Below are 13,295 nucleotides of genomic sequence, written 5' to 3' on the forward strand. Positions count from 1 at the left end.
TTAATTTAATCGCTTCTTAACGTTTACTTTATATTAAAATATAATACGATCTATTATTTTATATTTTATAATAAACTAGCAAATTCTTTTAATAGAGTAGATAGTATTTCTAATTAATATAAAAAATCCTTATAATATCTTAGAGTATTATAAAGTAGCGTACGAAGCTATAAGTTTAAAGAGATTCCTTTTTAAAACTACGATCTTATATAAAAAAGATAATTACTAACTTTTTATTATTTCTTAAACTAGAATTAAGTTACTAGTTATTAAACCTTAGCTAATAAAAAAGGGAAAAAGTCGTATAAAGCTAATTATAACTAAAACTTTAGGCAAAACGACGTATAAAAATGTTCCGAAAACACGGCTTTTAACAAGTATTAGTATTAAACTAACGATAAAGATTAAGGAGGAATTATTAGTTAAGTAAGAAAAGAAGATCGTTAAGAAAGAGGTAAAGGCTAAGAAAAAGGTTAAAAAGGATAAAAACGATAGGAAAGACGAGATTATAGTAGTTCGATAAGAAGATAAAGTTTATAATAGTAAATAACTTAGTATACTATAAGGATAGAAACGAGCATTCTCGTTAGTAAATAGTTTAGAGTAAACTATAATTATATTTATAATTCCTCTTCGTCTTTAGTATCGCTCGTAATTACGAAGCTATTTAATGCTCTAAGATTAATTTTAAAGTTTTCTAATCTCTACTTAACTTATATAATACCGCCCTATAGTTTACTAAGTAAAGTAACTTTTAGTTAAAGCTTATTGCGTATATACTACTTTAAACGAATATAAAAATATTAATACGCTTTAAAATAAGGATAATTAGCCTCGCTAAACTTCGTACTTTTAGCTAATATAGTTAGGGAGCCCTTAATAATTAAAGTACAAATCTATAAAGTAGCTTAAAGAAAATATACGTCTAGATTATTACTATTCTAAATAGCGTTTAATAGTTATTAAACTTAGTCTTAGTTAATCGGCTATATAAAGTCTTATACAGTTCGTAACGTAGGTTAATAGTATAGTTACTATAGCTAACTAGAAATAATATAAGGGCGACCTTTTTAATAACGAATTCGATAAGAGTTCTAAATTTATATAAAGTTAATAAAATTAGAACGAATTATTACGAAAGGGAACTCGAGGCAGGTCGGAACGCTGCTATATTAACCTAATTAACTAAAGACTTAACGTAAAGAGGGAAAAAATAGAATAGTAAATAGAAGCTAGTAGGCTAGCCCTTTAGGCCTAGCGGTTTAGCTCGTTATATAACTATTAAGAGCTTAGCCTCGTAGCCTAAGGCTAAGCTACAGGGCCCACAGGGCCCTAGTGCCTACTACCGTAATATTACCCCCCCCTCTATACTAGAGGGCGCTATCCGTAGTACTAAAAAAATAAACCTCTAAATTACCCCTTATTTTAGCAAATCTATAGCCGTAATTACTACTATTATATTATCGTCCTCCCTTAGTAATAGTAAATCGCTAGCCGCGGCGGCTTTTATTTATACGTTTAGGTTCCGTAATAGGCCCTTAATAATTAAGTACTAGTAATAAAACGCTTAGAGCGCCGCTAGTACATATCTAAAGCTCTCTACGTCGTACTAAGTCGGATCCTTATTATACCCCTTTTAGTCCGCTTAGTACTATAGTTTTCTCTTATATAAGCATAATTTAACGACCTCTAAGACCTCGTACTCTAGTTCGCCGTTATTATTAATAATCGGTAGTAATAGGTCTTAGTTCTACCCGGGTAGTAAGTCGTTAGTAGCCTTTCTTAGCTTATTTAGGTAGAAAACCGGGTATACCCGGCTACTTACTAATAGTTTTATAATCTATATACCCCCCTATTTAGTACTAATAATAGGCCATAGCCCGGCCCACGGCTATTATAGTTTATTTATATTAATAAACTTTTAATACGAAGTATTAACGAAAACCCGGTCTCCTAGCTTTAGGTCGTCTAGGCGCTAGCGGCGGTTAATATACCTCTTATATTATACTTAAGTAACCTTTATATTACCCCTAGCGGTCTCTTAGGCCTTATATATTCCCTAGGCTATATACTACGTATCGGTACGGTTTAGCTTCTTTTTTATAGAGCCGAATTAGTAAGTTTACCTAGACTAATTAAAAAAGAGCTATAGCTAATAACCGAATTCTATTTTATATAATAATAGCCCTATAATCTCGCTAAGCTAAGTAGTATAAGTAAAGTCGACTATAAGTAGTATATCGCTCTAATTATCTTAGTATTAGTTAATTAGTAGTCTTAACTACTATAGGATATACTAGTTTAGTACTTTTATTTAGCTATTTATTTAGGGGTAGTTAGCCGTTAATAGCTATAGCTTAACCCCACAGATTTTATAAAGCTCTTTTTAGAAATCGGAGATAAATTAGGGGCCTCGGTCCGATATAATAGTCTTTAATAAGCTAAAGATAAGTAATACCCGTTTATAAAATATTTAGCTTATATCTTTTATTATAGTAGTTTTATAATAAAGAATAGATATTACCCTCTTACTTAAGTAGTTTATTATTACCTAAATATTATTAAATCTTTTTTAATTAGTAAGGATAGTTATAAAGTTAATAGAAATATACTACTACGGGTAGTTAAGTACTAGAAGTGGCCTTAGCTCCCCCGGGGGCTTATTACGTAGCTTTTATAATTAGTACTAGGTATAGTAGTTCTATATATATTAATAAGTATCCGCTATTAGGCCCGGCTAGTAGTATTACTATTTAATTATTTTTATAACTTTATTATGCCCTAGGTAGGCGAGGAGCTTTTGCTTATAGACCTCGCAGATAATTATAATACGAAGGTTCTTTTCTTTAGGTACTACGAGCTTCTTATTTATTATTAGTAATCCGTCGTTTTAAATAGACTAGCGCTCGCGCCTTTTAGCTACTAGCGCTTATATTAGTACGAGGGACGCTATAATAGGGTCTTTATTAAGCTTTAGAATCTTTTTTATTAATAAGTACTCTTAGAGCTCGTCCTTTAATAAGAGCGAGCTAATTATAAGCTATGGTTAACTAACTACGGTACTTAATAATACTTATAGCTTTGTTATAATATTAGGGGATAATAATCCTAGTAATAAGAGGACTTAGGTCTTATTAGCCTTTTTTAGTACTTACTAAGTACGGATATCCTCTATTTTTTATAAGAGGGTATTAACTAGTACGTTCTCCTTCCCTAAGTAGTAATAAATTTAAAAGTTAAAATCCGTTAGCGTACTAGCCTAGCGGGCTTATTATAAGTTAAGTAAGTACTTAGTTATAAAGAATAGTAATAGTTAATAGTCTATAATAACGTCGAACCTATACTTATAGTTTATAAGCTCTGCGCACTATTTTTCTAAATATAGTATTATTATTAGTATTTTTTTATTATAAATAGTATAGTTAAGCTCTATGCCGCTTATTATTTTTAAATAGAAGGCTATTAAGTATTATAACTCGTTATCCTTTTATTATTATAATAGCGCTCCGGCGTATATTAAGTTAGAGGTATCGGTTTTTAGCTATATTAATAGCTCTAGCCTAAAGTAGTAGAGGATAAGTATTAATATTAGCGCTAGCTTTATAGCCTCGAAGGCCGTTTCGTAATTAGTACTAAAATTAAAAAAAACTCCCTTACTTATTAGCTTCGTAAGGGGCCTAGCTAGGTAGCCGTAATCCTTTATAAATCTCTTATAAAAGTTATAGAACCCGAGGAAAGACTAGATACCCTTAAGTAATATAAATAGCTTTTAGTCTTTAATTATAAAGACTTTCTTTTTATTAAGCTATATACTTTTTATAAAAACTATAAAGCCTAGGTACTTTATAAAAATAATACTAAATTCGTATTTTTTAATATTTACTTATAAGCCTGCTTTTTATAAGCGGTCTAGTACTTTAGTAACGTGCTCTTAGTACTAAAGGGGGTTATTTAGGAAGATTAGGATATTATTTATATACGCTATATAAAAGTTATCTAGGTACTTTATTAATATCTTATTTATATATTATTAATACGTAGTAGGCCTATTATAGAGCCCGAAGGGTATTACTTTATACTTATATACCCCGTAGTGGGTTTTAAACGTTATTAAGTCCTTAGAGGCTAAGTCGAGGTAAATACGGTAGAAAGCCTACTTAATATCTAGTTTAGTAAATACTTTTACCCTACTTAGCTACGCGAGGGTCTTATTAATAAGTAGTAGTAAGTAGCGGTTTTTTTTTATAATTTTATTAAGCTTACGGAAGTTAACGTAAAAGCGCAAACTACTATTATACTTTTTTATAAATAGCGTCGGTAACGTAAAAAGAGCATTACTTAGCTTAATAAATTCCTTTTATAAGTACTTTAGTAAATAGGCTCTTATAGCCTCTAGCTCCGGTACTAACTACTTATATAGAGGGTAGTAGGTTAGTTTCTCTCTATTACTATTTAGGAGCTCGATCTTATAGTTATATAGCTTATAAAGTACTAGTATATTACTAGCCGCTTTACTAAAGACGTTAGTCTAAGGCTATAAATACTTTAGTAAGTTCGTTATTATAAGGTTGTGAGTAACTTAGTTATCGTTATATAAGGGGTCTGCCTCCTCTTTTTTATCTTCTATAATATAGTTAAGCTTATAAAGTAATATAAAGCCTATTTTAACGTCGTTCTACTTTAGGTTCTTTTTAAAATTAGGAGCGCTAATAAAGGTAATGTTTATTTATATTATTATTAAGTGTGGTTTTTGCTATTTAGACCTTTTTACGGGGGCGATATTAGTACTATTAAGGGCGCGTTTTATTTTTTTTATATTCTTAGCCTTGTTTAACCGTTATATTTAGTAGGCTATTATTTTTAGTAGGCGTGGTAATATCCTAATCGGTATACTTTTTACTTACTACTACTAGAGCTTTTAGTTATAGTAAGTTATATTTATTTTAAATAGGTCCTACTAGTAGTTAGCGTCGATTTAGTATTATACGTCGATAATTTCTAGAGTATATAAGTCCTTAATATTTTTAATAATAATAGAGGGCGTTTCTTATAGCGGTAGGTCCTTAGGCTATATTAGCTATTAATAGTAAATATTAGGGTTTACCCCGTAGTATTCGAACTACTTTTACCTTAAGATTAGGTTATAGCGGCCCGTATTAAGCTAAAGGAGGGGTGCTTTTAAAAAGACCTATTAATTAATATATAAGTTAGCGGTCTATATTATATTAGTATTATTTAATCGCTCTTTATTAAACTTAGTAATAAGGATTAAGTATAGTAATTTATAAAATAGGGCTGCGCAAAACTACTATAATAGAGGGGTTACGTAGTTATTTATAAATCCGTACTTATTAGCTCCCGTATTAAATAAGGCTCTTAGGCAAATTCTATATTTATTAAATACTAATATAAGCTTTATTTTAAGGGGCTGGCCCCTTATAAGATCCTATAGGTTTATTAAATTAATTACTAATTTTCTATCCTTTTTATACGTATCCCTTAGCTAGGAGTTTATTTTTACTAGGGGTTATAGTTTTCTAAACCCGACTCTATTTTAATAGGGCCCGCGGTAGCATTAATAATAGCTATAGTAATCTTCGGCTTTTTAGGGTAGTCCTTAGAGATATATCTAGTATTATTATAAACGAAATAAGCGCTATTATTCTTAAGTTTTTAATATAGGGCTTTAGGGATCGTTTTATAAATAGAAGTGCGACCTTGGTCCTATTTAATACCCCTAGTACCTTTATTATTTCCGCTACTTCTATTACTTTTACTACTTCTACCCGAGGTCTAATAAGTCTAGCTAGAAGCCTTAACCGGGCGGTCCTTTATAAAAGGGGGCTATATCGTATTAGTTAGCTAAGTAACGTACTTAATATATTTTTAAAAAGTGGCCGTATTATCTAAGTACTTTAATATAGCTTAGTTACGAAGATATATAAGTAGTTTATTATAAAAACGGCGCTTTTATTAAAACTCTAAAAGCTTATTAATACGCGCGAGCTTAGTAAATATAGAGCGTTTTTAATAAACGTTTTTAAGCGTAATCGTAAGTATATTTAGTTTACGGCTAGTATTATTTATAGTAGTTAGGCTAGTATAAACTAACTTAAGCTCGTAAAGTAGTTACTTAGCTATAGTAATCTCGTTAAAAGTTAGTATTAAGTATATAAATTCTATAGCGCTACCTCTAATTTTATTAATAATATACTTTAAGTAGTACTTATCTGTATTATAGTTAGTATTTTTTAAGCGCTTTATAATACGCTAGAGCTAGTGGTCGAACTTAAGGCTAGTGTTATTATTTATAAAAATAGGTACGTTAGGTATTTTTTAAGAGCCGTGGATAATAAGATAGGACGAGGCTAGAGTGGTTTCGTAGCTACCCTACGTCTCTAAGTATATTAGTTATTACTTTAGCGCGCTAAGGGTAGTAGTATTTTAAATAGAGCTAGTTTAGGAGCCGTTTTCTAATTACTCTAGCTTTTTAGCTATAGCTACGTTATTAGTATAGGCTTAGATAAGGGCTTCTTTTATAATACGGAGCTCTATAATAGTAGTATATATAAGGTCGAGGTTCTTATAGGTTATTATATATAAGCGCTTAGTACTATTACTTAGCTAGCTAATAATAGAAGCTAGGACCTGCTCTAATTAGTACTAAGCAATGCGCATTTTTAGTTACTATTCGATTTATTTAAGTAGGGTCTTCTCGTTATCTTTAAGGTATAGTTCTTAAATAAGGTCGAGGTTAATATACTACTTAGTATTTTTTTTAAAAAGGATATTATTATAGATATAAATAGGTAAGGTAAGTTAGTTAGCTACGTTACTAAGGTACGCTAAGTAATCGGCCTAAGTAGTAGAGGGTAAGAAGCGCTCTATTAACTAGTTAGATAGTATAACCTTAAGGTTAATAATTAAGAGCTTAGCGCCTTTATTAGGGTCTATAACGCTCTATTAAGACTCGTAGAGGCGGCGACTTTATTAAAAGCCGTTAGTATAAAGGGAGACCTAGCCTCTTTAACTATATCCTCTAACTATTACGTTTAGTAGAGGGGGTATATATTTAGGGGGTATTAATTACGCTACTTATATATAATTAATTTAGTTAGTTATTACTCGGCTCTTTTATACGCTTTTTTAGTAGGGGTAGTTAGTAATTAATTAATTAAAATATTATCGTTCCGTTTCTAAAGAATAGTTAATTAAGTAATATTAAGTAGTATTACGAAAGGGAACTCGAAGTAGGTCGGAACGCTACTATATTAACTTAATAAACTAAAGACTTAACATAAAGAGGGAAAAAATAGAATAGTAAGTAGAAGCTAGCGGGCTAGCCCTTTAGGCCTAGCGGTCTAGCTCGTTATATAACTACTAAGAGCTTAGCCTCGTAGCCTAAGGCTAAGCCACAGGGCCCACAGGGCCCTAATGCCCACTGCTATAACACTTTTACTAAAGATCCAACAATTACGGAATATAATTAGACTTTTTACTATTAAACGGTATTATAAAAAGTAGTAATAAATACTAAACATAAGAACGGTTTCTTTCCCTTAGTCTAAACGAACTCGTAATAATATAAATCCCCGTTATTAAATAACGGTAAGATATTATATAAGTATATTCCGGGACGTATAAGTAGAAACCCCTATATAGAACTATATAATAAACTGCGAATAAGTATTAATATTAGTATAAATCTTAAATCTAAATAATAAAAGCTTATCGTACGTATTTAAAGACTAAATATAATTTAGTCCAGGAGTTATAAACCCTTTATAACGGTACCTTATTTTACTTAACCGATTTTAAACTTGTTATAGAAAGGTTTTGTAATATATAAGGTATAGTTTATCTCGGCTAATAATATAAGCTTATTAGCGAACCTATATATAAAAATACTTTTTACCGTACCCTTTAGCACGGCGAGTAACCTTTAGTATATTAAAAAAGAACTTTTTTAATCGTTATTATATAATTACGAGCTATTCTAGTGTTTATCGTTACTAAAGCTAATTTTATTAACGAAGTGTTAATAATCCTATAGCCGTAATTATAAATCTCTTAAACTAGAGTTAAAAAAGGATATTTTTATTATTTAAGTATTATTAAAAGAATAATTCTTAGATACGAATTAATAGATCCTTAAAAAAGACCGTACGCTCTTCTTATCGTAAGTCCTATTTTATAAGTTAACGTTCGAAAGTTCGCTTTATAATTCTAATACTAAAAACTATAAAAATATATATAATAATTATATTATAGGTCTAATTACTCTCTAACTTTATAATAATTATCGTTCGATATAGTAAAAAATTAATACGCGGTCGTACTATTCTAAAAAAGTAGTAATATATAAAATAAGAAACTAAAAAAGAAATTTTAAGTAAGGGGTAAATATTTATATATAATTATAGTAATATATAGGGGTATCCTTTTATTTACTAGGTTTTATAAGTATATATATAGAAATATAGACGCTTATAGGGATTTATAACACTAAAAAAAATAGAAAAGTATATAACGATAATATACGATAAATAAAAGTTCTATAATTTTATTAAAAACGTTAAACTTTAGGGGGAGCCTTTATATAGTTAGTTATGGCCTCTTACGGGCTAAACTAAGCACGTATACTTTAGCTTATAGCTAGTAAGTGCCCTACGACTCCGTAAGGGCCTTACCGCCCGGGTATTAAGCCTAACCGTACTATATCTTAATATATACCTATATAAACTCCTATACTATACCGTATAAGAATATCGAATTAATTACTCCTTATTTAGAGTTTATATAAGTTAGTAATGCTCTTTATAATCCTATATATTATTATATATACCCTCTTTATTATTTTTAGCCTATTTAGCTACTTATTTAAGGGCTTTTGCTATTATATAGAGGTATATAGCGGGGATAGTACCTAAAGATTTAAATAGAGCGCTAATATAGACTTTATTACGGCCCTTATAGTTATAACCGCGCTTAACGACCTTAATAAGCGTATTATAAACTAATACGAACCGTTAATAAACTATAAATAGATATAAAGTAGTATAGGGTAACGTACGAGTAATAATAGGAGGTATAACGAGTATATACTCGTATATAGTAAATATATAGTTATAACTAGAGTAGCCCTTACTTATAAAAGTAACGTAATTAATAAAAATACCTTTACTAGCTTTATAATAGGCGCATAACTTAGCACTAATCTTAGCGTTACTATATATAGTTATTTAAATAATATCAGTAGCCTAAGTACGAGTTATAGTAATATCCGGGGGTATATAACGGCTATTCTTAGTAATCTTAGGGTTAAGCTTAATCTAATACTAGGGCTAGATTATATAGGTTAATATAGTAATATTAGATAGTATAAGGTAGTATATACTAACCTATATAATACTAAAGTTATAGATCTAGTAAAAAGTCTTCGAAAGGGAAGATAAAGAGCCTATAAATAATATAAGAATCCGTATAATAAGGAAGCTATTATATAGAGGTATATATATTAATAAGGAGGTAAGAGGTTATTTTATAAGACGTAAGGTCGTTAGGGTACTACGTAAGTTAGTATACGGGGACCGTTAGGAGCTATATACCCTTAATACGGGCCGGAACGCTATATTAAGCGCTTATTATAAGTATTATACGGCATACGCGATTATTAAAAAAGGGAGTATCCTATACGAAATTATTAATATATATACGTAAATAGTTAATACTAAAAAAAAAAGTAAATAAAAAGAATTAAATTATAAATAGGTATATATACATAATTATACTTATAATTACGCGTATATTAGCCTAAGAAGAAGCACAATTACTAATTAATAAAAATTACACTAGTAATTGCGCATAAAATTACCTAATTATACCTAATTAATATTTCTAATTAGCAAATCGTAAATATTATACTTATAATTGCGTATATAATTAGGTAATAGTAATAAAAGTAAAATAGAAAAGGGTATAAAGTATAATAAGGCGAAATATAATCGCTAATAGGTAACTATAAGGGCGTAAGCGGATTACTTACTTTACTTAAGGAATATTAGGTTAGTTAAAAAGAAAGGGAAATTAATTAGTAATAGAAATTAGTAAGGAGGATATACCCCTTAGCTACCCCACTTTTATTAAGCAGCATAACCGCCCTTATATAACTACTACTACCTACGGTCGCAAGCAATTCCTTATAATAATATACGGGATTTATCATAATATTCATTTGTACGTACGAGAAAGTCGCGCTATTAATACCTAAAATTTACGGTAGCCGTAGGTCTATTAGAAAGAACGGTTTTGGCAGAGTGCCTCTTGCAGTCTGCCGTACACCTTGCCGGATGTTACGCAAGCCAAGCTCCAGCGTTCCGTCAGTCCACATTTTCATCATTGATTCCCCCCCCGCTTTCAATCACCTCTGCTGTTACACAACCAACACTGTGTTGTTCACGTCGCCAGACTCATCTTTTGTTTTGTCGTTTCAACTTTTCCGTTCATCGCTTCGTTGTCGGCCGCTGATACATAGGATCTTGGTGGGTGATACCCAGACAGGGAAGATTGTTGGTTTGTAAATTCATCGCTGGCCAGACTGGTCTTTTAGCCGCCACAAGTTCGCGCTACTCTTCGTCCAAGCTCCCATTTGTATACCGCTACCAGAAAGCATGTTCTGGTGTCCGAAAACCTCAGCATTGGCTCTTCCCAGTCTTGCTAGGCCATGGCTGGAACACGCGGAGGAACGTCAGTCATCGAACAGAGAGTACCGAGGGTATGGTTCATAGTGCGTCGTGTTTCTCATGATAACCTCCACTAGTACATGTACATAATCCTACATAAAAAACCACCATTGATCAAATGACGCTCCCTAAACACCACGCAGATGCAATTTGCTCTTGTCAAGTCCAGTCCAACCTCAACCGAATTAGATCCCACACCAGCTCCTCTTCCTCTAAGCAGCTCGCACTCCCATCAGTGGACGACCATATCCGGAGGTATAGGCGTGTCCCGCCGACTCCCAGTATCCGGGTTAATCAGGTCCGCCGACCCCAGCCTGTCGCACTGTGAAATGAGACGCTTCGGCACCGTCGGCGTCGTCAGGTCCATCTCCATATCCCCAGGCGTCAAACCCCGATCGGAACACGAGTATGAGACGCTACTTGTATCCGACATCTCAACGTCCTCCGCCTCCCCACCGGCCTCCTCAAACGTCTCGACGCTAGGCGTCGGGAGATCGCCGTAGGTCTGCACCTCCACAATGGGAGGGGGAGGAGCGACCACGGGCTTCCTTTGAGGGATAGACAATACCGGCGTCTGTGCTGCCGCCGCCGCCTCGGCCGCCCGCAAAGCCGCCACGGCACCCCCCAAGTTCTCCTCGTCCTCCTCCTGGTTCCCAATCGTCCACACCCACCGCCTCTTCTTCTCCTTGCGCTTGGTCCGCTTCCTGATGCCGCCGGACGGGCTGACTGGCGGCGAATCAGCCGCCAGCCCCGCCATCCGACGCCGCATCTCCTCGAACGGCCCCGGCGTCATGCCGCCGTCGCGGGTCTCGTCGCTCGTGAACGCCATGGCGAGGTCCAGCACCGTGTTGGCCTCCTCCTGGCCCGGTGCCGGTGCCGTCTCCGCCGCCGCTGCTGCTGCTGTTGCTGTTGCCGCAGCCGCCGGTGATGCCGGGGAAACGACATCCTCGACGAGCAGGTCAATGTGAGACTTTGTGTACGTTTCCGTTGTTATTGTCTGCTCGATGGGGCTGTTGTAGGCTACACGGCGGGCCGCCTTTTCTTGCAAGCGCAAGGACTGCCGGCGCGGTGAGATGGGGGTTTTGGCACTCGGCGGAGGGAGAGGCGAGTTGCGGAGGATGCTGTGGAGGGAGCGAGGATGCGTGTAAGGCAGCTTTGAGCCAACGAGGGTCAGGTTGTGATTGCGTTTCCTCTGCGAGCGCGGCTCCGGTTGGTTGGTGATGAAGCCGATTGCTGTAAGGGGCGTCTTGGTGTCGATTGGCGAAAAGCCAAACATCTGGGGACCTTGGTTGGGCTCTACGGGGCCCGCAGAGAGAGGCGGGGTGGCTGTCATGGTGCTCGGAAAGGTAATCTCCATTGCGACGCCGGGCGAGAGAGGGTGTGCGGTCAACGGCGTCTCGGGGTAGGAGACTGCGTAGGGCGTCTGGATGCGCAGTTGGGGTGTCTTTGAACCATTCTGCAAGCGCGAGGGCTGTGGCTGGGAGGTATCGATGGCCGTGAGCGGTTCTGACGCGGTGGGTGTCGACCTCTCAATGGCGGTAACATAGACGTTGGAGAGGGTGTTGAAGGTGGTGGGGTCCTTGGGATCGATGACGGAAAAGGACTTGTTGATTCTTGTGTGAGGTGCCGGTGATGTCTTGATGCTCAACGACAGCTTTGGCCTTCTTGAGGCGGTTCCAGTCTGAGTAGCCATCGTGACCACGTGATGTGCCAATGTTGGACCCGGAAGAGTGGTATAAGTTGATGAGTCTGCGGCTCAGCCTAGATAGCCAGCAGGTTGGGTCGTACAGGGGTCAAGTGACGACCTTAGCCTCCCGAACTGTTGGAATCACCGGGATGAGACAGGTCAGTTCAGAAAGAGGGGGGAAACCAGCAATCGACGAGATGTAGGAAAGAGAGGGATGGCGGCTATATAGATTAGGTTGCAAGTGGTGCAACGGTTAGACTTGCTGGTTCTTTGTGAGAGGGGTTTATCCAAGCTGGAGTCTTTGGGTGGCCGTCTGAAGAGGCGCCGCTAGACAGACATATATGCAATGCAGTGTGACTGGAGGAACAGACAATAGACGCGATTGAAGGAAGGAATGCGTCGCACGCAGGAGGACACCCCCTCGTCGCAGGCAGCTCCAGTGATGGTTGGCTATTTTGGGCAGCCATATGTGATGGGGAAGAGGCGCAAGCGCCGGGCTCAGATGGGATCCTTGTCGACTCGAGTCGCACCCCTGCAGATTGGCCAATGACGATGGCGGGGGGCGTCGGTTGTCTGCCCGAAGCGGCGTCTATTTGGTTGTACGACCGGGGACGTTTTGGCGTAATGAATCCCTCGCCATTTCCGAGAAGAAAGACGGTGAGCAGTACGGAGTTTGGTAGGCAGACTGGCGGATAGACGGAGAAAAGAGAGGACTTTGGTAGTCACGAGACAGTTGATGGTAGGTCGGTAGTAGGTGGTGATACACTGGTACCAAAGTTTGAGTGCGCTTGTTGGTCTGAGAAACATCCAAGACCTGGTCCACAGGCGGCTATTCAGACGCGGTCGCCCAGTCCCCGTTCTCGCTT

General features: G+C 36.0%; 1 protein-coding gene across 1 annotated transcript; it reads right to left on the reverse strand.

Moving 5' to 3' along the window:
- Positions 1–10,974: 10,974 nt before the first annotated feature.
- On the reverse strand, positions 10,975–12,435 carry CLUP02_01484 (uncharacterized protein; the record flags this gene model as incomplete). The annotated part of the gene is made up of 1 exon (XM_049280524.1): positions 10,975–12,435. The coding sequence occupies one exon, from the start codon at positions 12,433–12,435 to the stop codon at positions 10,975–10,977; it is 1,461 nt and encodes a 486-aa protein (XP_049136481.1).
- Between the last annotated feature and the right edge of the window lie 860 nt (positions 12,436–13,295).

The sequence above is a fragment of the Colletotrichum lupini genome, chromosome 1 (genome assembly GCF_023278565.1).
Source record: "Colletotrichum lupini chromosome 1, complete sequence".
Taxonomy (NCBI): domain Eukaryota; kingdom Fungi; phylum Ascomycota; class Sordariomycetes; order Glomerellales; family Glomerellaceae; genus Colletotrichum; species Colletotrichum lupini.